This window comes from Nyctereutes procyonoides, unplaced genomic scaffold (assembly GCF_905146905.1).
Source record: "Nyctereutes procyonoides isolate TBG_1078 unplaced genomic scaffold, NYPRO_anot_genome, whole genome shotgun sequence".
Lineage (NCBI taxonomy): Eukaryota > Metazoa > Chordata > Mammalia > Carnivora > Canidae > Nyctereutes > Nyctereutes procyonoides.
This window is the reverse complement of record NW_026575126.1, coordinates 51,920,409-51,942,764: the sequence shown is the minus strand read 5'-3', so window position 1 is coordinate 51,942,764 and position 22,356 is coordinate 51,920,409. Positions and strand designations below refer to the sequence as shown.

The following is a 22,356-nucleotide window of genomic DNA, read 5'->3' as shown; positions in this document are numbered from 1 at the left end:
GATCACGCCCTGGGTTGAAGGCAGGCGCTAAACCGCTGAGCCACCCGGGCTGCCCTCGGTGATACTTTAAAAAAAAAAAAACAAAAAAACCTTTTTCTTTTTTTTTAGTACTTCTATAGTCTTACCTTTTCATTTCCATCTTTGTTTGGATTTTCTTTTGTGTAGGTGTGATATTGGCATCCGGATTAGGATCCACCCACCCCAGCCTCACCCCACTCAAAGCTCTGCCCAGCACTTCAGATGAGTATTCTCACTATAGCCCAGGATCTAGTAATATATTCTCATCTTACAGGTGAAAAAACAGAGGCTCAGAGAGGTGGAGGCATGTGGCCCAGCTGACTTAGGGAATAATTGGAAACTAGGCTGCAAAGAGTAACCCAGGGACCCCACCCTTAACAATAAAAATAGCCTTTATTTTGAGCCAAGCAATTACTGTAAAAATAAATAAATTTTCTATTTTGGAACAGTTTTAAAGTTACAGAAAATAGCCCAAGGAGTACGGAGAGTTTCCATACAGAGACTAGTACAGAGAGAATAGTACACAGAGTTTCTGTACACCCCCGACTCAGTTTCTCTGTTTCCTACTATCTTAAACCACTGATATATTTTTAACAATAGATAAACCAATACTGACACATTATTATTATCTAAAGCACATATTTTATTCAAATGTGCATAGATGCTACTTTTCCTGGTTTCACGTCCCTACTCTTCCCCAGCCCAGCTACACTTAACAAGGGTCATGCCTTCTTAGGTTCCTCTTAGCTGCTCAGTTTCTCAGACTCTCCCTGTTTTTGGCAAACTTGACAATTTAAGGGGGTAATACCCAGGTATTCTGTAGAAGGTGTCACCTGTAATTTGTCTGATGGTTTCTCGTGATTGGACTAGGGTTACAGGTTTTGGAGAGAGAGAAACCCCACCGGTGGTGTCATTCTCATCACATCATACCAAGAGTGCATACCGTCAACATGACATCACTGTTGGGTGTGGACCTTGAATGTCTGAGAGTTTGCCAAGTATTATCCGGATAAAGTTACTTGCCCTCCCACCCATACTGCCCTCTTTGGAAGGAAATCACAGGCTCCACCCCTTTTAAATATCTATATAAATGATCTGAAATGCCACAGGAGATTTATCTACGCTTCATTTTTTTTAATTTAAAAAATTAAAAAACATTTTTATTGTAGTTCAATTTGCCAACATATAGCATAACACCCAGTGCTCATCCCTCCAAGTGCCCCCCTCAGTGTCCATCACCCAGTCACCCTAACACCCCCCCCCACCTCCCCTTCCACTACCCCTAGTTCATTTCCCAGAGTTAGGAGTCTCTCGTGTTCTGTCACCCTCTCTGATATTTCCCACTCATTTTCTCTCCTTTCCCCTTTATCCCCTTTCACTAATTTTTATATTCCCCAAATGAACGAGCCCATATAATGTTTGTCCTTCTCTGCTTGCCTTCCTTCACTCAGCAGAACACCCTCCAGGCCCCTCCACGTCGCCCTTCTCATTTATAAATACAAGTCAGCAATTCCTTAAACACACGTGCACACCGAGCTACCTTTACGTAATTATTTTTGCTTTTCACTTCTACTCGGCAATGAACTTTCGTGGCCTCAAACTGGACGTGGATGCACGTGAGGAGCGAGGGAACGTGGATACGGAGTGGAATCACAGGCGAGGTCCCCCCCCCCTTGCACCTGCACCTCCCGGCTCCCCGAGCGCATTCACAAACCGGTACAGATACTCGTTGATCCCCCCCGCCCGCCCCCCCAACCCCTTTTGTACCCAAATGGTAACTCCCCAGATACACTTGTTCAGAGTCTCAGTTACTTGTACTAATAACCGTCGTGACCTTTGAGGAAGCCCCCGGGGCTGCGTCGCCCCGCGTCTCGGCCGCGCGGGGGAGCCTCTCAGCGCGCCCCGGGGCCCCCGCAGCCCCGCCCCGCAGCCCCCGCAGCCCCCGCTCCTGCGCCCCCGGGGGCGCCCCGGGCTGAGAGCCGCCTCGGCGCCGCGCCCCGCCCCGGGCTCTGTGACGTCCGCGCCGGAACCTGGAATTTCGGCTCCGGGAGCTGGCGGCGGCGGCGGCGGCGGCGGCGGCGGGAGCGGGGTCCGGGTCCTGGCGGCCGGGGCGCGGCGCGGCCATGAGCGAGGCCGGTGCCCGCGCGCTCCCGCCGGCCCGGCGCAGCGGGCAGCCCTTCGCGCACCCAGGTAGGGCGGCGGGAGCGAGGCCGGCGCGCGGGCCCAGCCGCTCGCCACCTGCCCGCTCCGGGCGGAAAGCGGGCCCCTCCTACCCCCCTCCACCCCACCCGGGGCTCCCCATCCTCGCCCCCCCCGGGGGGAGCCCCGGGGTGGGAGCCCCGGCGGCCCGCTCCTGCTCTGGGCACCCCTTCCCTGTTAACAGCACCCAGGACCGGGGGAGAGCCCCGCAGCCCCACTCCCTGGCTCCAGGCGCCCGCCTCCCAAGTCCTTGAGGCTTTGCTGTTACAAACCAGCTCTGCCTTGGCCGCCTGTTGCTGTGTGGTCTTGGGAAAGCGGCTTGCCTTCTCTGAGCCTCAGGGTCTGCGGCGGTAACATGGGGCGAGGATGTCGGGGGCATCAGTTGCGAGGAAAGTAACGTGAAGGGCCTACCTAGCCCAGTGCTCGGCACATGGGCACAATGAATGGTGGCCAGCCAAGCGTTACAGTCTTCTTTCGTTCTTTCTTTCTTTCTTTCTTTCTTTCTTTCTTTCTTTCTCTTTCTTTCTTCCTTCCTTCCTTCCTTCCTTCCTTCCTTCCTTCCTTCCTTTCATTCATTCTTTTTTTTTTTTTAAGATTTTATTTATTTATTCATGAGAGACATAGAGAGAGGCAGAGACACAGGCAGAGGGAAAAGCAGGCTCCATGCAGGGAGCCTGACGCGGGACTCGATCCGGGACTCCAAGATCACACCCTGGGCTGCAGGCAGGTACTAAACCGCAGAGCCAGCCAGGGATCCCCATCTTTGTCCTTTCTTACTGAGTAAAACTTACAGTATCCTGTAAACACTGATTTTTTTTTGTTGTTGTTGTTTTTTTTTTTTTTTTTTTTTTTTTAAATTTTTATTTATTTATGATAGTCACACACAGAGATAGAGAGAGGCAAGGCAGAGACACAGGCAGAGGGAGAAGCAGGCTCCATGCACCGGGAGCCCGACGTGGGATTCGATTCCGGGTCTCCAGGATCGCGCCCTGGGCCAAAGGCAGGCGCTAAACCGCTGTGCCACCCAGGGTTCCCTGTTGTTGTTGTTTTTTACAGAAGCATGTACAACTGCCACCTAGTTGGCAGCACCTAGGCGGGCTTCCTTAAAGCATTCCCATCTTATATTTGTCCCTAACAAAACACAGGACCCTGCTGTGAGTTTTATAAGCAGCGTTTCCTTTATTTCAGTTTGAGGATAGAAGTTTTGTTGCAAGGATTTACAGTAAACCATGAGTGGAGATTTGGGCATCAGGACTCTCTCTGATTGGGGTGTTCTCCATGTCTAGAAGAAAAAGAAAGATATCTAGAGAGATCCAAACCCCAGGAACTTGCTCAGGAGTCAGGAAACAGCAGTCAATTCCGATCGATGCTTATTATTTTCTAGGTCATTATTAAGTGCTGACACCACCTCCACTTCAGCCTTTCATTTTTTTTTCTTTAAGATTTTATTTATCTATACACGAGAGACACACAGAGAGAGGCAGAGACACAGGCAGAGGGAGAAGCAGGCATCATACAGAGAGCCTGAAGTGGGACTCGATCCAGGGTCTCCAGGATCATGCCCTGGGCTGCAGGCAGCGCTAAATCACTGCACCACCAGGGCTGCCCCACTTCAGCCTTTCAATGATAGCCATTCAAGTATTTTTCTAGCTGGTTTCCATTTATCTTCCTCTTGTTTGAGCACAATCCATCACATTTAAGTTGCTGACCGTGGTTTCCCATAATAGAGGGCATGGGATTCATGTATCTTGGATTTTTGCTGGGTGTTAAAGGGGACTCTTTAACATCTTTTTAGGAGTGTCTTAACTGACCCCTCTGACTAAAAGATCTTCCCTGTCCTTCGGACAAATGATGCTTTATGACCTTGTATCCACCAGAACGTCTCGGGAGGCTCAGAAGGGACCACGTTTGTGACTTTATTGTACTTTGTAAATGGTGGCCCGCTCTATGGGCATCACAGGAGGACGGTTGCTGGAGGAAAGTTGGAGCAGGGCTGGAAACAAAGGGCGTCTGGTTTACAGATTGGGAAATATACGTCCTTGTAAATGATAAAACAGACCACATCATTCTCCTCCTAAATTAAAACTTTCCGGGGATCCCTGGGTGGCTCAGCGGTTTAGCGCCTGCCTTCTGCCCAGGGCATGATCCTGGAGTCCCGGGATCGAGGTCCGCATCAGGGCCTGCTTCTCCCTCTGCCTGTGTCTCTGCCTCTCTCTCTCTCTCTCTCTCTCTCTCTCTCTCTCTCTCTCTCTCTCATGAACAAATAAATAAAATTTAAAAAAGAAAAAAAAAACTTTCCAGTGGTTTCCCATTGCAATAAGACTAAGACCAAACTTTTCTGTGGTGGCTGGTAAGGCCTGGTGATTCTATCCCAGCCCACCTTTCTAGACCTTCATCACCTATGACCCTCCCTTAATCTGTTCAGCTCCAGCTATCCTCACTACCTTTCCATTCCTCCAACATATAGTTACTGCCTCAGGGCCTTTGCACCAGCTGTTTACTTTGCCCGGGCTATATTCCTCTTTGATCTTCCTATGGAAGCTTCTTCCCCCTCCTTTCAGATCTCTGCTCAAATGTCCTCTCAGAGAGGCAGACCTCTGGAACCACCCTGTCTGAAGAAGTGCCCCCATCTCTCTCTCTTCTCCTGATTCCCTTGGTTATTTCTTCAGAGCACTTACCACCATCTGAAGTCACCTGGTTTGATTGTTTTCTTGTCTATTAGCTGTCTCTCCTTGTAGAATGTGGATGCCATGAAAAGCAGGGACTTTGTCTTCTTCTCCTTGGACCTAGAAAAGTGTCTGGCACTTAGTAGATGCTAAATATGTGTTGAATGAATAAATGAATGAATGGGTGAATGAAACGTACCAAAAGCCACACTGGCAGCTATGGCGTAGAGGTTGAGAATCTGGACTGTGGATTCCTAGATGCAAATCCTCATTTTCCGTGTACTGCTCTTATCTTTAGGCAAGACACTTAAGTGCTTCATGCCTCGGTTTCCTTATGTATTAAATGGAAGTAATGATAGTATCTACTTCAAGGGGTCAGTATAAGGATTAAGAGAGTTAATTATATAAAAAGCTTGGTAAGTACTTATATTAGTTATCTGTGCCATGTAACAAATTATCCCCAAACTTACAGGCTTAGAACAGTGATAATCACTTCTTATCTCACAGTTTCTGCAAGTCAGGAATTTGGGGCTGACATATCTGGTTCTGGCTCAGAGTCTCCTGCGAGGTTGAGTTCATGGTGTGGGCCAGAGATGCAGTCCTCTGAAAGCTTGCCTGGGGCCAGAAGATCCCTTTCAAAGATGGCTTGCTCATACTGATGGCAAATTGACACTGGGTTTTGGCAGGAAGCCTCTCTATGTGGACTTCCCCGAAGCTGCTTAAGTGCCCCGTGGACATGGCTTTCTCTGGAGCCTCTGATCCAGGAAAGAGCAAAGAAGAAGCCATTAAGGTCTTTTATCATCTGCTCTTGGAGATCACACCCTGTTATTTCTGCAATATCTTTTTGGTCATGTGGGCCAGCCCTGTTCAGTGTAGAAAGGACCCATGGAAGGGTGTGAATGTCAGGGTATTTTAGGGGGAGAGGATCACCGGGAGCCACCCTGGAGACTGGTTGCCACAGGACCATCAAAGTGTTAACTGTTATTATTAATGCTTCTGTTCCCTACTAGATGATAAGCCTACTAGGAGGACAAGAGCTGGCCTGTTTGGCTCACCATCATGTCCCCAGTGCTAGGTGCATAGTAGGCCTTCAGTAAATATTAGTTGAGTGGATGCCTTTCATGATTTGGTCTTATGATGCTTCTAGAGCCTGTGAAGCCCCTTCTGTTCCCTCTGCCATGGGTGCCATTCATTACCTTATTCTATTATAAGGCATATTCCTTCTTTCAATCTGGTGTCCCTTCCTCCTGGAAGCCTTCCCTGACTGCTTCTCCTCTCACAGACTGGACTCTGTGTCCCTGCTCTGTATCCACATGGCCCACTGGCCAGTGTAGTCCATTGAGCTGTATTCTTGCTTCTCTTGAGATGTATTATCTTTAAGAGCAGGGATTTTGGAATGGAACAGACCCAAGTTCAGACCATGACTTGTCTCAGTTTCCACCACTCTAAGGGAAGGTTCTGATAGAAGTAAAATCTGGAAGACCACATTCTCCCAGGGCCTCTAGAAAGGATTGCCCCTGTGAGCCAGCCCATGGCTACCTCTCCTGATCCCTGTTGCTTTCCCTTCCTCCCCGCCTGGCTCCAGCCACCCACTGGTCTCTTCCAGGGTTATTCTTCTCAGGTCCTGCAGTCACTATTCCTCTGCCTGATTGCAGCTTGAATGTCACCTCCCGGAAGAGCCAAAGACCCTGCCCTATCTCAAGTACCCACAGGAGGCATTTGCTCATCCCCCAGGCCCCTCAGCCCCATGGTTCCTGGCATGTTCCATGTTTACGAATGGAATGACTCTTGGTGACTTTTCCCAACCAAACGTTTACCATATTCCATCTGGTAAGTACTTCATACTAGATCATCTAGCACGCATTCAATGACTTTTAAATTGAGGTATGATTCACATAACAAAGCCAACCATTTGGAAAGTATACAATTCAGTGGCATTTAGGACATTCACAGTGTTGTGCAACCACTATCTCTATCTAGCTCCCAGACATTTTCATCCCCCCAGAGGAAACCCTGTGCCCAATAAGCTATCACTCCCAGATTCCCCCTCCACCCAGCCCCTGGGTACCCCTAATCTGCATTCTGTATGTGAATTTACCCGTCCTGGACATTGCACAGAAATGGGCTCATACCATAGTGTGACCTTTTGTGACTGCTTCACTTAGCATAAGTAGTATATTCGAGGTTCATCCATGTGGTAGCACATATTAGGACTTCATTCCTTTTTACGGCTAGATAATATTCCTTTGCCTGCAGTTTTTTTATCCATCATCTGTTGATGGACATTTGGATTATTTCCATCTTTTGACTATTAGGAAAAATGCTGCTGTGAGCACTTGTGTACAAGTGTTTGATTGGACATCTGTTTTCAGGTCTCTTGGGTATAAATTTCGGAGTGGAATCACTCGATCATATGGTCATTCTCTGCTTAACTCTTTGAAGATTGGCCAAACTCCAGGACTCTTAACCCTCATGTGGGGGTTTGCTGTGACTATTACCCCATTGTTCATTGGGGAAACCCAAGTGACTCAACCAAGATGACCTGATTGTCAATATGCTGTGACTACATGGGATTGCAACTTCTAGGATGGTTTCAGAGCCACTCACCTCTCCTCTCTCCACCTCAAAGGGCACCACTCTGGGTGGTGGGTGACTTATTTGAATTGACCCCATATTCCACAAGGTGGGACTTGGTCTGGGCCTTTGGAGCAGGAACACTTGGAAGGGTAAAGGGATAAAAACTAAACAGCCTCTTTAGACTCCTTCTGTGAGGGGCACTAGGACTTGGTTTGTTTTTTGTTTTGTCTTTAAGATAAATAAAACATTTGGAAGTAGTTTTTATGAAGCCTGCCTGGCCCAGGTACAAATCCCAATGCGTCTATTTATCAGGTGGGTAACCTTGAGCAAGTCCTGTTACCTCTGTGACCTTCAGTTTTCTTTCCTGTGCAATGGGGATAATCATACTCCCTATCTGCTAGGGTTGCTGAGAAAGTTTTTTTTTTTTTTAAGGTTTATTAATTTATTTTAGAGAGAGAGAGAGAGAATGTGCAGGTGGGGGAGCAGCGAAGGGAGGGGCAGAGGGAGAGGGTCTCATGCAGACTCCTCACTGAGCTCAGAGCCTGAGGATGAGGCTGGGGTTTGACATCACAACCCTGAGATCATGACCTGAGCCAAAAATCTAGAGTCGGACACTTCACTGACTGAGCTACTCAGGTGCCCTGGTTGAGGACTTAGCACCACACCCAGCAGGCACTGAGCACTCAAATGGTAGCTGTTGCTATTATTATATTATTATGTTATTATTACTTAGGCCTTCTCTAGCCTTAATATTATAAGACTTGATGATTTCATGTGCTGCATACCAGCACTTTCTGGAGTTACACTATTAGTTCTATGTTAAGTAACTATTTGCGTTGTTGTAGTCTGACACATTGTCTTAAACTGGAAGACAAGTTATCGTTCATCCTGCAGGGTTTATTTTGTTGTCCTTATCTGCTAAGGCCATACATCAGGGTTACTTGTCATCCTGAAAGGTTTCCTGGGAGGGAGGGATCTTCTGCAGGTCTCGAGGCAGCCGGAGACTGTACAGGCCACCAAAGGCCACAATGGTTCTCTGGCGAGCCAGCCATCTGACTTGAGTTGTTTTTTCCCCTCTGTCTGAAGAGGCCAAGTGAGCTCTGCCCAGCAACTCAGGCCAGATTAGGTCCAAAGGCCCTCGGTGACTTTTTTTGTTGTGTGTGTGTGTGTGTGTGTGTGTGTGTGTGTGTGTGTTTCCAGGAAGTGAAGAATTTAGAGGGATAAAAGGGGGAAATGACTTTTCAGTGTTGTAAGCTTTGTTGCAATCTGGTTGCTTTTTAAAGGAGCTTTGTTGGTAGTGTGGGACCACCCAGACCTTCAGTGGGGCTCCCCCCTCCCCAACACCAGCAGGACGGGGAGAAGGGAACTGAGCCTGCCTGAACCAAGACCCAGTACCCGGGAGAGGAACCTAGTGGTGAAAGAGGCAGGCGAGAGACATGCTTTTAGGAAGCATCTAGTCCAGTGGGGGAGACACTCGCTGAACAGGTAAAGAGGGATATAGGGTAGTTATAGCCAGCCATAACTGCCGAGAAGGAAATAAACAGGTGAGGAGCTAGAGAGGGAGAGGGCTGACTTAGCTGAGATGGTCAGAGAGGTCTCTGTGAGGAATGGACTTTGGGGCCAAGGCTGAAGGGTGTAAAGGCACCAGTCATATGAAATGCATCCAGTAGAAGGAGCATCCAGGGGGGCGTCCAGCAAGAGCACAGGGTGGAGGTGGGAATGACGTTGGTGTATTTGGGGAGGGTGCAGGCTGCAGTCTTGATGTGGACTAGTGGGGATGAGGTCAGGCAAGCAGAAGCCAGTTCCTGAGGACCTGGTTGGCCCCAGTCAGCAGTTTGACTTTGGACTCAAATGGATAAGTTTCTTGAATTACTCACAGCAACTCACCAAGTATTATTTGCCCATTTTACCCCCCCTAGAAACTGAGGCTCTGAGAAGTTACAAGCTACTGAAACAGAAGGGCATTAATGCCGTGACTCTAGAACCCGCGTGTCTGTGTGTTCATTAGACAGATGTTTATTTGATTTAAGATGTGCCAGGCACCGTGCTAATTGCCAGGGTGTCCGAGTGAAAAAGAAACTCCGAGGTCTTTGCCCTCGGGGTTCAGAACTTGGCTTAACCTTGGCCAGAATTCCTCTCTGAACTTTCTTTATTGCAAAATGAAGGTAACACATAAGAAGGACCCATGTGGTAAAGTAATAGGATCACAGATGAAAAGTATAGAAAGGGTTTGGTATAATAATCATGGTGCATGGCGAATGCTCCGTCAAGTCTCGCTGTTTTTGTCGTCACTTCCAGAAATGTTAGAAATCTTTTTTGTAGAAGTCTTGGCCAAGGGAGATAAACACTCCACATAAGAAGTAGCTTGGTCTGTAGTAAGGTTCCTCACAGCAAATATAAAATCTTTCTGTACATTGGATTCATCAACAAATAACCAGATGTGTAGCACAATGTGCCAGGCACTAAGCCTAGTGTCCAAGGGTCTCTAAGCCAAGGGTCTGCCAAACTACAACTCATGGGCCAAATCCAGCCTGCCGCCTATTTTTATAAATAAAATTTTATTTTATTTTTTTATTTTTTTTTTTTAATTTACGATAGTCATACAGAGAGAGAGAGAGAGAGGCAGAGACACAGGCAGAGTGAGAAGCAGGCTCCATGCACCGGGAGCCCGACGTGGGATTCGATCCCGGGTCTCCAGGATCGCGCCCTGGGTCAAAGGCAGGCGCCAAACCGCTGCGCCACCCAGGGATCCCTATAAATAAAATTTTATTAGAACACAGTCATGCCCGTTCATTTATGGATTATGGCTGCTTCCCGTAATCATGGCATAGATGAATAGCTGTGATAGAGACTCAGGTGATAACAGTAAGGAAATAGTAACGTTCTCTGACCTCTTTTGTTTTTTCTTTTTTAATCTTTTTTTTTTTCAAGATTTATGTATTTATTCCTGAGAGGCACACAGAGAGAGAGGCAGAGACATAGACAGAGAGAGAAGCAGGCTCCATGCAGGAAGGCTGATGTGGGGACTCAATCCCAGGACCCCGGGATCATGACCTGAGCCAAAGGCAGACATTCAACCACTGAGCCACCCAGGTGTCCCTGTTTTTTTCTTTTTTTTAAAAGATTTTATTTTTTTATTCAAGAGAGACACAGCGACATAAGCAGAGGGAGAAGTGCGGGGAGCCTGATGCGGGACTCCATCCCAGGGCCCTGAGATCATGCTCTGAGCCAAAGGCAGATGCTCAACCACAGAGCCATTCAGGTGCCCCTTGCTGACCTGTTTTCCAAGCATATAATAGCCATCTAATCCTCAAGATGGTCACGTCAGGAACTACTATCACCATTTTACAGATGGGAGAACTGAGGCGGAATGGTCAACAAGGTAACAGGTGGACCTGGGATTCGAATCCAAGGAGTGGGCCTTGGAGGCTGTGCTTTTAACCACTATATCTGTCACCTCCTCAGACAGATACTTATTCTCACTGAGAATCACAGTGATTGCTCCCCAGAGAGGCCACCGGATGCTCCACTCGCTTGAAAACCAGGAGACTCCGGTTCAGGGCCCAGCGTCACTCTGATTACCTTGTTAGTCACTCCTCTGGAGACTGTTTACTCATCTGGTCATAAAGCCTTGGACCCGGCTAGTCCGTAGGCCCCACCCAGGTGCCCGGTGGTATGACTCACACAGGTCCTCCCAGCCTGGCAGTTCTGAAGTCTGGCAGATAGAGGAGGCTCCCAAGGCCCTTGGGTCCTCCCCTCTCAGAAAAACGCACAGTAGCTACTGGCAACACGGGGCTATGCAAATAGACATTGAATAAAGTCTGATAAAATTAAAAATTCATTTCCTTAGTCTCACCAGTCACATTTCAATTGCTTAGGAGCCACACATGGCTAGTAGTCACCGTACTGGGCAGTGCAGATATAGAACATTTTTATCATTGCCAAAGGACAGTGCAGCCTGACATTTGATGGCCTGGCATGGGAAATAGCCATGCCAACCTGTGCAGCTCAAGGACAGAAATAGCCACAGGGCCACCCAGAGAGCTCTTGCTAAATCTGAGTCAGATTATGTCATTCTACTGCTCAAAACCCTTCATAGCTCCCCTCCTCTCTTGACTAAAAGCCAAAGTCCTCACCATGGCCCACAGACCCTGTGTGGTCTGGCTTGTTTCTCCCCAGAACTCTTACCCTGCCACTCATCACTCTCCTTAGTCATACTGGCCTCCCTCCTGTTCCTTGAACTGACTGGGCACAGTCCTGCCTCAGGCCCTTTGCACTTACTCTTCTCTCTCCCTTGGATGCTCTTCTCCCAGATAGCCATGTGGCTCTTTCCTTCCCTTCCTATAGGCTTTGCCCAAACCCATCCATGCCTTATTTTCCTCCACATGCTCTCAATATCTGCAATATATTGTTCTTGGTTTGTTTAATATTGGTCTCTTCTGGCTAGAATATAAGTTCCATAAAGACAAGGGAATTTGTGTGTCATATTGAAGGCTGTCACCTAGCAGTTGCTCAGTAAATGTTTTTAAGTGAGCAACTGAATGAATGGATGGATGGGCAGATGTGTCGCCTTTCCAGGAAGAGGGCAGTCATAGGACTGTGGCCATGGACCACTTGGTGGAGATGTCCTAGCAGCTTCAACTAGATGCCCTGGACCCTGGGCCCTTGGGTTAGGGTTAGAGTTAGCTGTGAGCACAGATTACTTGGGGTACCCCACTCCTAGTTAGCCTCCAAAATAAAAGCAATGTTAAAGAATATGAGTGGAAAGAAGCCCAAAAAGTTCTGAAATCAGTGTATACATTGCTTTATTGGTAATCTCAAATGGGATGTGCACAAGCCATTTGATCATTTCTTGAGACATAACAGCAAAGCACACATCTAATAGGGCTTCTAATTGGGATGTTGACCATATATTATATTCTGTACCTTAAATAGGAAGAATGGGATGTTGACCGTATATTATATTCTTCCTCTATAAGGTACAGAATATAATATACGGTCAACATCCCAATCATTATTTTTTGCCAGCTTATTTTTTCTCCTTTAGAATTTTTTTTTAAGATTTTATTTATTTATTCATGGGGGAGAGAGAGAGAGAGAGAGAGAGGCAGAGACACAGGCAGAGGGAGAAGCAGGCTCCATGCAGGGAACCTGACGTGGGACTGGATCCCGGGTCTCCAGGATCACGCCCTGGGCTGAAGGAGGCACTAAACAGCTGAGCCATCCAGGCTGCCCTAATTTTTTTTTTCAATTGTGAAAAAAAAATATATCATCCATATAAAAAAGAATGGTATTCAGTACTTACATTCCTTAAATCTTTTTCTCACTTTTTAAAAAAGAGAGACAGAGAGAGAGGCAGAGACATAGGCGGAGGGAGAAGCTCCCTGTAAGGAGCCTGATGTGGGACTCCATCCCCAAAATCCGGGATCACACCCTGAGCCAAAGGCAGATGCTCAACCGATGAGCCACCCAGGTGTCCCTTTTTCTCACTCTTTGATGCCCCTGCTTTGCTGGTGTGCTAAACACATGCTTTGGTCTGCCTGGTAGATGAGCCAACATTGCCTGTACCCTACACACCTGATTCATTCATTCATTCATTCATTCATTCGTTTAGCAGGTGTTTATTGAACATCCATCATGTGTCTGGTTCTGTGCTAGAATCTGGGAACTCAGCAGTGCAAGAGAGGTGGGGTCCCTGCTCTCCTGGGGGCTGCAGTCCTACTGGGGAAGGGAGAGGATTGGAGATAAGGTGCAAGAGTTAGGGAGGAGGATAGAATTAGGGATGAGTGCAGTGGGGTGGGCTCTCAGGAGATAAGGCTGAAGGAGTGAGTGAAAGCTCACTGAGGCAGGAAGTAAATCTGCAAACCTTCCTCCTCTCCAGAGTCTCCTGCAGAGAGGGGTTCCATACAATTTGTCAAACCGAACTCAATTTCCCCAGCGGCTGGCGAGAGGCCTGGACCAGATGACCCAGAAGGTCCCTTCTTGTCGGGAGTTTCCAGGATTCTGTGAGTGGGAAGAAAAACCCTGAAGTGAACCCAGCACCAAATACGGTTGGGTTAGGTTCTTGGCAGGCACACGAAGGAAGTTGGTGGTAGTTTTAGTCCCATTTGGATCATGGTTGGCTTGTGCCCACATCCTGGGAATGTAGAGGATCTCACGGCCTGTGAAAAAAACTGTCAAGGTAGTTGGGACCTAAGGATGCTGTCCAGGTATACCTGCCTCTGCCCCTCCTTCAAATGGAGGGCTCTCCATGAGCAAGATGCTGCTCTAAGTCTCAGAGAGACTACCTTTGTCCTTAACCCAGAAGAATACTAGATGTCAGAAAAAGTACTTAAGGGACGCCTGGGTGGCTCAGCGGTTGAGCACCGCCTTTGGCCCAAGGCATGACCCTGGAGTCCCAGGATTCATTCCCACATCAGGCTCCCTGCATGGAGCCTGCTTCTCCCTCTGCCTGGGTCTCTGCCTCTCTCTCTGTGTCTCTCATGAATAAATAAATAAAATCTTAAAAAAAAAAAGTACTTAATTCCCGCCCCTGCCCCCACATCTCCTGTAATTACCCATTCATCTTCCCACCTAAATAATCCTCTCCCAATTGCTACCAGATTCTAGACATTCCTAGATGGAGGCATATCCCAGTGTCGCATATATGCTCCTGCCTCCCACGCAGACAGCCCACAGGCAGCCCACACACGGACCATAGCACTCCAAGGCCATACTGGGATGACACTCCAGCTGGGCCACCTCAGGATAACCTCTGACAGGAACTATAATGAGACATTCTTATTCTCTAAGGATGAGAAAAGCAAGGCTCTGAGAGATATGAAACCTGTCTAGGAAGCCAAAACCAGGAGTTTGTCTTGATGGCAACGCCTTGGGTGAGCCACCATTTCTCTGGGTCCTGTTTTCCCCGTTGAAAAGCCAGGGCAGTGAAGCCTTCTCTGTTTACTGCTGCACGTTGGCGTGAGAAATCAGGTGATGTCATGCTTTGACCAATGTCTGGTCCTGTATGAAAACAAGCGGAGGTGGATCCTAGTGATAAAAATAATGAGGCCTGCGTTCAAAGGTATGATTGGAATTTTTTTTTCTTCTATTTGAAGATGAAGCGCTTCCCAAGAACATCTGAAGAGGAATAATCCTTCCTTCCTCTGCGATGATGGCCATTTTGAAAATAGGGTGTTCTACCAGGGACTGTTGTGAAATATGAATATGAGTGTATGAAGGAAAAATTAAATAATTTCTCTTAGTGTTCACAAAGCACTTTCAAATCCATGGCCCGCTGAATCATTTTATGGTGAGGACTATAGCTTTGGTATTTGGCAGGCCTGTGAGAGACTCCTAATTCCAGCACTTACTAGCTATGTGAGTGGGCACTTCACTTCTCCAGACCTCAGTTTCTTCATTCGTAAAATGGGGTGATCCTATTTAAAGAGTAGTTCAGAGTTGTAAGTGTGGTGACACATACCTCCCATAGCCTGGCACAAGGTTAGTGCTCGGTAAACCCTACATAATGTTATTTGGGTCGTTTGTAATGCCACCCCCATGATCGCGCCAATGACGTCTGTGGTATTATATACCCTATTCCTGAGAAGAAAAACATGTGACCCAGAGATGGTCATTGTGGCCTAGCTCGTGGGTGACAAGCCAACCCAGGCTCCAGCCCCAACCCTTGGTCCCTCACCCTACAGTTGCTGAAGATTCAGTTGGTTGGTGCTGTTCCATTTCAAAGACCTTTGTTTGTGGTTCATAAGAGCTCTTTGTTGCTGTCCAGAAGGAGTGGCCTCCAGCCAGGGCTTGGACCCTTTAGCCTCCAGGCCCCCGCCTGCCCCCCCTCCTTTGCACTAGGGAGCCACTGTTACTAAAGGAAGTGTAGCATATCCTCAGGGTGTTCGTGAGCAGGGAAATGGAAGGTTGAGTGAGATTCACAGTCTTGGGCTTGGCAACTGGCAGGGCTCCAGGCACGTGGCTGTGTGTCATCTGCAGTGGGACAGCTGTTCCGTTGTGTCTGAGTATGCTCATCAGAGAGGCAAACGTTACAAATCTGCACTGTCAGACTCCCATCCAGAGAGCAAGGCCTTGGCTGGCTCCCCCTGCCCAGTGCTGGCCCCTGTGGTAGGGCCCATCCTTAGCCCGGCAGCCTCCAGAGCGATCCTTTAAAATGTGGTCAGATCTCAGCATGCACTCAGAGCCCTCAGCGGCTTCCAGTTGGCCTCATCCAAGTGTCATGCCCAGCCCACAGAGTCTGACTCAATCTGGCCCCAGCCATCTCTCTAGAACCCCTGCTTTTCCATGCTCCCTAGTCTAGTTACCTATTGTTGTCAACAAACTAAACGTGATGGCTTCTGCGTTTTATTGTTTCTGCTGATTCTGTGCATCAGGAAATCAGCAGGGCATGGAAGAGATGGTTTGCTCTGCTGTGTGTCATGTCTGTTGGGTCTGGAGCTTCCATATAGGCCTCTTCATGCCCATGGCAGTGCTCACTGAGGATGACGCAAGGGCCGGGGACTGGCTGCAACAGCTCGCTGGGGTCAGAGCCAGAGACTTTGGTTCTCCCTGGCCAGAATTGGTTCTCATCCTTGGACACTTGGGGCCTCTTCCTCTCGCAGCAGCATTGCCAGACATCTTAGACGACGGCCTGAGGGTCCCAGCAGCACAAAAGTGGGAACTTCCAGGCCCTTTTAAGGCTTGGGGCTGGAATTGGCTGAGCAACATTTCTTTTGCAACCTCTGGCTAAAGCAAGTCACAGATCCAGCCTAGACTCAAGGGAAGGGGATTGCAGAGAGGCTGGTGTGGCTTATCAGGGGTCAGGAACAACAGAGCCTAAGAGGCTGCTGTTCATTCACTCTTCTCTAGCCACGTAGGCCTCCATGCTGTTACTAAAGCATGTTGTACACACACCCACCTCAGGGCCTTTGCACTTGCTGTTTCCTTTTCCTGGGATGCCCTTCCCCAAATATCCGCAGGGCTCATGTCCTCTATTCAGCCCCAGCTTAAATGCTACTTTAGTACAGAGACCATACCTGACCCACCTATCAGAACCTAGATGGAGGCATCCCAACGTTGCATATATGTTCCTGCCTCCCTTGCAAACGGGAGAGACCCTACTCTGTTTTTGTTTTTGCACTTACCACCTCCTGGCATAATATTCATCACCTATTTACTGTCTAATCTTCCCCTGCCCCCACGTCTAAATATAAGTGCTGTGTGAAAAGGGCATTTGCTTTGTTTGAGGCAGTATCTCTAGCTCCAGATCTGACACATGATGAATACATTTATTGAATGAATATTGGAGAGGAAGAAACAAGTTCAGAGGTTAAGTAACTTTCCCAAAGACACACAACACTAATAACAACAGAGTCAGGATTCCAACCAAGCATCTAATATTAAGTCTTAGAAGTTTTATTGCCTATGGGGGGTAACTGCTTAGATAATTATGGCTACTTTCTACTTCCTCTCTCTCTGTCCTATCTCCATTCAAGGTAGTCTTTCCACAACAAAAACTGAATCAGGCATAAAACCCATCTTGAAGGTAGCATCCCTCAACTTCAGTGGAAGGCCCTCCCTTCTTAGACCCCTGCATAAGACACAGCAAAACTTGGCCTCCAGCAGTGGCCTGATGTAGTAAATACAGATTTTTTTTTTAAAGATTTTATTTATTTATTCATGAGAGACACAGAGGCAGAGACACAGGCAGAGGAAGAAGCAGGCTCCATGCAAGGAGCCTGATGTGGGACTGGATCCTGCGACTCTGGGATCACACCCTGAGCCAAAGGCAGACGCTCAACTGCTGAGCCAAATACAGGTGTCCCGCAAATACAGATTTTTGAGTCAGGAAGACCTGGTTCTGTTTTCAGCGCCCCCACTCACAGGTTAAGCATTGACAAAATAGTAATGTCATCCATCCATCCATCCATCCATCCATCCATCCATCCATCCCATCCATCTTCCTGTCCATCCATCCATCCATCCATCCATCCATCTAATGAGTATTTATTGAATTCCTCTCTGAATCAAGAATGGTGCTAGGTCCTGGGGTGCAGTGGTGAAGACATCATCACAGTTCTTGCCCTCTGAGAATTTCCAGTCTCCTGGAGGAGACAGATGTACTCACACAGTCACACAAATGAACTTATTTACAAATATTATGTATTTATTTACAAATTGTGATGTGCTGTAAAGAACTTAGTGTGTATGTGGGGGAATGTGTGACAAGGCACGTATAATAGTGCAGTGGGGGGGATCCCTGGGTGGCGCAGCGGTTTGGCGCCTGCCTTTGGCCCAGGGCGCGATCCTGGAGACCCGGGATCGAATCCCACATCGGGCTCCCAGTGCATGGAGCCTGCTTCTCCCTCTGCCTGTGTCTCTGACTCTCTCTCTCTCTCTCTCTCTCTCTCTCTCTCTCTCTGTGACTATCATAAATAAATAAATTAAAAAAAATAGTGCAGTGGGGCAGGAGCAGTTTCCCTGAGGAAGTGACATTTGAGTAGGAGCTAATAGGATAAATAGGTGTGGCAAGTTCATTCCAGGCAGAGGAAACAGCATTTGCAAAGGCTCTGAGGAGGAAGGAACAAGGCTCATCTTAGTATCTGAAAGATCTTAAAAAAATGTGTGATTAGAGGGCAGAGAGCTTGAGGAACTGGAGACAAGACAGGAATCCGACCATACATGGCTTTGAGGACCTGGGCATGGGGTTGGAGAAACCCAACTTTATTTTCTCATCTGTAAAATGGTACTGATAGTAGTACCTACCTCAGTATGTGTGGGCATCTGTGGTCAGCTGGCTGACAGCGGACTGTAGGTTGTCTGGGATAGTCTCAGCTGGGGTGATCATCCCTGTTCCAGTGGTCATATCCTTCAGCAGGTTAGCTTGGGCTTGTTCATGTGACAGTAACTGGGATCCAGGGAGCAATAGAAGCTGGCAAGGCCCAGAACTGGACAACATCGCTTCTACTGCATTCTGTTGGTCCGAGCAGATCACAAGGCCAGCCCAGATCCATGATTCTGTGTGAAACTCTTAACACAGTGCCTGGTGCACAGGAAATGCTCTGTCAATGCTATTATTGTTGTTGTCATTGGTGTTGATGTTATCACTATGCATTTGCATAGTGCTTAGTGCTTTTCAGAGTTTTATCCCATACATCATTATAGCCTACACTGTGTGAAGATAGTTGGGGCAAATTGTACTAGCCCTATCTGACAAATGTAGAAGAGTTTAGATAATTGCCTGAGGTCACACATTTGGTAGTGACTGCAGCCAAACTGGAACTCAGTTATCATGTAACCTAAAGCATATTTGTACATGCATCTGCTGAAAGTGAACCCATTTACAGCTGATGTCATTGTTCTGAGCACCAACCTGGTAAATAGGATAATGAAGGTACAAATGCCTTTGTCAGTGATGCAGGCTAGTGACCATCTGCAAGATTTAGGTATAGTCTCTGAGACACAAGTCTCAATGCAAAAAAAAAATTTTTTTTTTTTTTGGCTCTTAAGTTCACTGGAGTCAATGATGGATCTTTCTCTCTTTTTTTCTTGCCCAGAGAGTCTCTCTTTGGACTCCAGTTTCTTTTCTTCTCCACCTGTGAATTTCCTTCAAGAATTGCCAAGCTATCGGTCCATTGCACGTAGGAGGACAACCATTCCTTCTCGAGACAAGCAAAGTGGTACTTTGCTGAAGCCGACAGACTCTTACAGTTCCCAGCTGGAAGGAAGAATCACTGAAAACCTCAACAGCCAATCGATTCGGAAGTATGCACTGAACATCTCTGAGAAGCGGAGGCTAAGGTTTGTTTGGTGGGCCATCTAGAAGGCATCTGATGTCTGTTTTGGGCAGAGGTGTGTTTTATGCATGGAATGCATTTCCTAAAGAGTTTACATAATTAGAATGTATTACTTAGGGTCAACCAAGCTGTGGTAACAAAGTTACCCAAACAGGTAATAGCTCAGTTTATTTCTTCTTCACCTAAGAGTCCTAGGTTCAGATCAAGGGGAATCTTTGTAGTCATTCAGGGACCCAGGCTCTGTCCATCTTGTGGCTCTGCAATCCCCCAAAACCTCACTGTTGTCTACAGTTACTCCCTGTTTCCCCTTCCCTCAGGCCCTGCCAGCTACTACTCTACTCTTTTCTCTAGATTTGCCATTCTGGACATTTCAGATAAGTGGAATCATACAATATGTGACCTTTTGTACCAGGATTCCTTCACTTAGCATAATGTTTTCAAGCTTCTTCAACCAAGTTGTGACATGTATCAGTATGTTGTTCCTTTTTATGGTAATGATATTTCATCATAGGGATGAATATGCCTCATTTTGTCCATTCATTGGTTGGTGAACATTTGGGTTCTACCGTTTGGCTATTGCGAATAGTGCTGCTATGAACATTTATGTGCAAATTTTTGTTTGAGACCCTGTTTTCAGTTCTTTGGGGGTATCTACCTAGGAGTGGAATCTCTGGGTCATATGGTATTTTTATGTTTAACTTTGTGAGGAATATCAAGACTGTTTTCCCTAGTGGCCAACCCCATTTTACATTTCCACCAGCAGTATATGAGGGCTTCACATCCTCTTGGCTGAGGTTTTATTTGATGCCAAGGCTTGATGACACTTTCATTATCATTGTCATGATTGTTTATTAATGCAGGAACATTCAGGAGACCCAGATGAAGTATTTATCTGAGTGGGACCAGTGGAAACGGTATAGCAGCAAGTCCTGGAAGAGGTTCATAGGGAAGGCTCGTGAGATGACCACCCACCTCGAGTTGTGGCGGGAGGATATTCGCAGCATAGAAGGTACCACGCCCCCCCACTCTGCACGTGCTCCTCTGCAGAAGACTACTGGGCTGGGGGGAAAGTATAGCTTCCTTTTCTCTAACTCCTAGATGAAATTTAGCACTTCCTTCCATGATGAATGGGAACAACTGCACCAGTTAGGATTAGCAGAACCTGTATCTTTGTCACATATTTTCCTGTCCCTTCCAGTTATCTTGGAATATCATTTATGCTTATCATATTTTGAAATTGCAGCAGTAAATCTGTAAGATCTGCCACTAGGTCTTGTTATTTAATGTGCCAGTGAAGATGCTTATGTATTATTCCAGCACAAATTTGGTTTTTAATATTATAACCATATGTCCATTTTTATTTGGTGCATTTACTATTTTTTTAAGATATTAATTTTTTAAAGTAATCTCTACACCCAACATGGGGTTCAAATTTACAACCCTGAGATCAAGGGTCACATGCTCTACCAACTAAGCTAGCCTGGTGCACCGTATTTGGTGCATTTATTTTTATTTTATTTTATTTTTTGCATATATGATTCCATTTTACCCCCCAATATTTTAGTTTAAATTCTTGTTAGTTAACATATAGTCTAATCTTTGGTGCATTTAAGATGTTATTCTTTTTTAAAAATTTTATTTATTTATTCATGAGAGACACAGAGAGAGAGAGAGAGAGGCAGAGACACAGGCAGAGGAAGAAGCAGGCTCTATGCAGGAAGCCCGATGTGGGATTTGATCCTGGGACTCCAGGATCACACCCTGAGCCAAAGGCAGACACTTAATCTCTGAGCCACCCAGGTGTCCCTAAGATGTTATTCTGAGATGGGATTCATTAGGCTTCAGCAGACTGCCAAAGGTGCCCATGGCCCTGAAAATACTGAAGATCCCTACTTTTCCATATTTTTTTTAAGGATTTCTAAAATCTACTCATCACACACACACACACACAGAGGCAGAGACATAGGCAGAGGGAGAGGCAGGATCCATGCAGGGAGCCTGATGTGGGCCTCAATCCTGGGACTCTGGGATCAGGGACTGAGCCAAAGGAAAGCGCTCAACCATTGAGGCACCCAGGTGTCCCCCTACTTTTCTATATTGGTGAGAATAGGGTTATAGTACGGTCGATCAGCTCTGGCTGCTGTAACAAAATACCTTAGTCAGGGTGGCCTCAACAACAGAAGTTATTTTCTTACAGTCTGGAGACTGAAAGTTCAAGACCAGGCTGCCTTCTCACTGTGTCTTTGCATGACCTTGTCTTTGTGTGCTCTTGGGGAAAGAGAAGGAGAGAGAGAGAGAGAGAGAAGGAGCTCTGACACCTCTTCTTGTCAAAGGACACTATCCCGTCATGGGGACCTACTCTTATGACCTCATCTAAACCTAATCACCCCCCAAAAGCCCCACCTCGAAATACTGTCATATTAGGGCTTAGGGCTTCAGCATATGAATTTGGGCCAGATAGGGGGAATAAAATTCAGTCCATAGCAAGTATACAAAAACTGGAAATTGTGCCAAAATATAAAATTAGGAAAAAACATTTAAATCTTGAGTGACATAGAGCCAGGAGGAAAATACCTATTAGGATGACATAGTTTCTTTTTTTTTTTTTTTAAAGATTTTATTTATTTATTCATAAGAGACACAAGCAGAGGGAGAAGCCCCTGCATGGAGCCTGACGTGGGACTTGATCCCTGGTCTCCAGGATCACACCCTGGGTGGAAGGCAGGCGCTAAACTGCTGAGCCACCAGGGCTGCCCCCATAGTTTCTACTATAAAGCAAAAACGATTTATAGACAACTCCTCAAATCTGCTCAAATGGGAATTTTGTCAAGTTTGTAGGGAATGTGGCAGGATGAATGGAAGAAATGCTGTCACTGTTAATATTTTAAGACCTTTAAAATACTCTTCAGGGGTGTCTGGGTGGCTTAAGCATCTGCCTTTGGCTCAGGTCATGATCCCTGAGTCTTGGGATCGAACTCCATGTCAGGATCCCTGCTCAGCGGAGAGTCTGCTTCTCCCTCTCTCTCTGCCCCTCCCACCACCCTTGTGTTCTCTCTCTCTGTCTCTCTCAAATAAATAAATAAAATAAAATCTTTAAACTACTCTTGGTAACTTACTCA

General features: G+C 46.9%; 1 protein-coding gene across 4 annotated transcripts in view; it reads left to right on the top strand.

Moving 5' to 3' along the window:
- Nucleotides 1-2,102: 2,102 nt before the first annotated feature.
- The window catches only part of TMC7 (transmembrane channel like 7), a 54,570-nt gene continuing 34,316 nt past the window's right edge, over nt 2,103-22,356 (top strand). For all 4 annotated transcript variants that reach the window (XM_055341079.1, XM_055341076.1, XM_055341077.1 and 1 more), the window contains exons 1-3: nt 2,103-2,208; nt 18,998-19,241; nt 20,098-20,246. In XM_055341079.1, the coding sequence (XP_055197054.1) occupies nt 2,142-2,208; nt 18,998-19,241; nt 20,098-20,246 (460 nt within the window). In that variant the 5' untranslated portion in view covers nt 2,103-2,141. The remainder of the gene's footprint in view (nt 2,209-18,997; nt 19,242-20,097; nt 20,247-22,356) is intronic.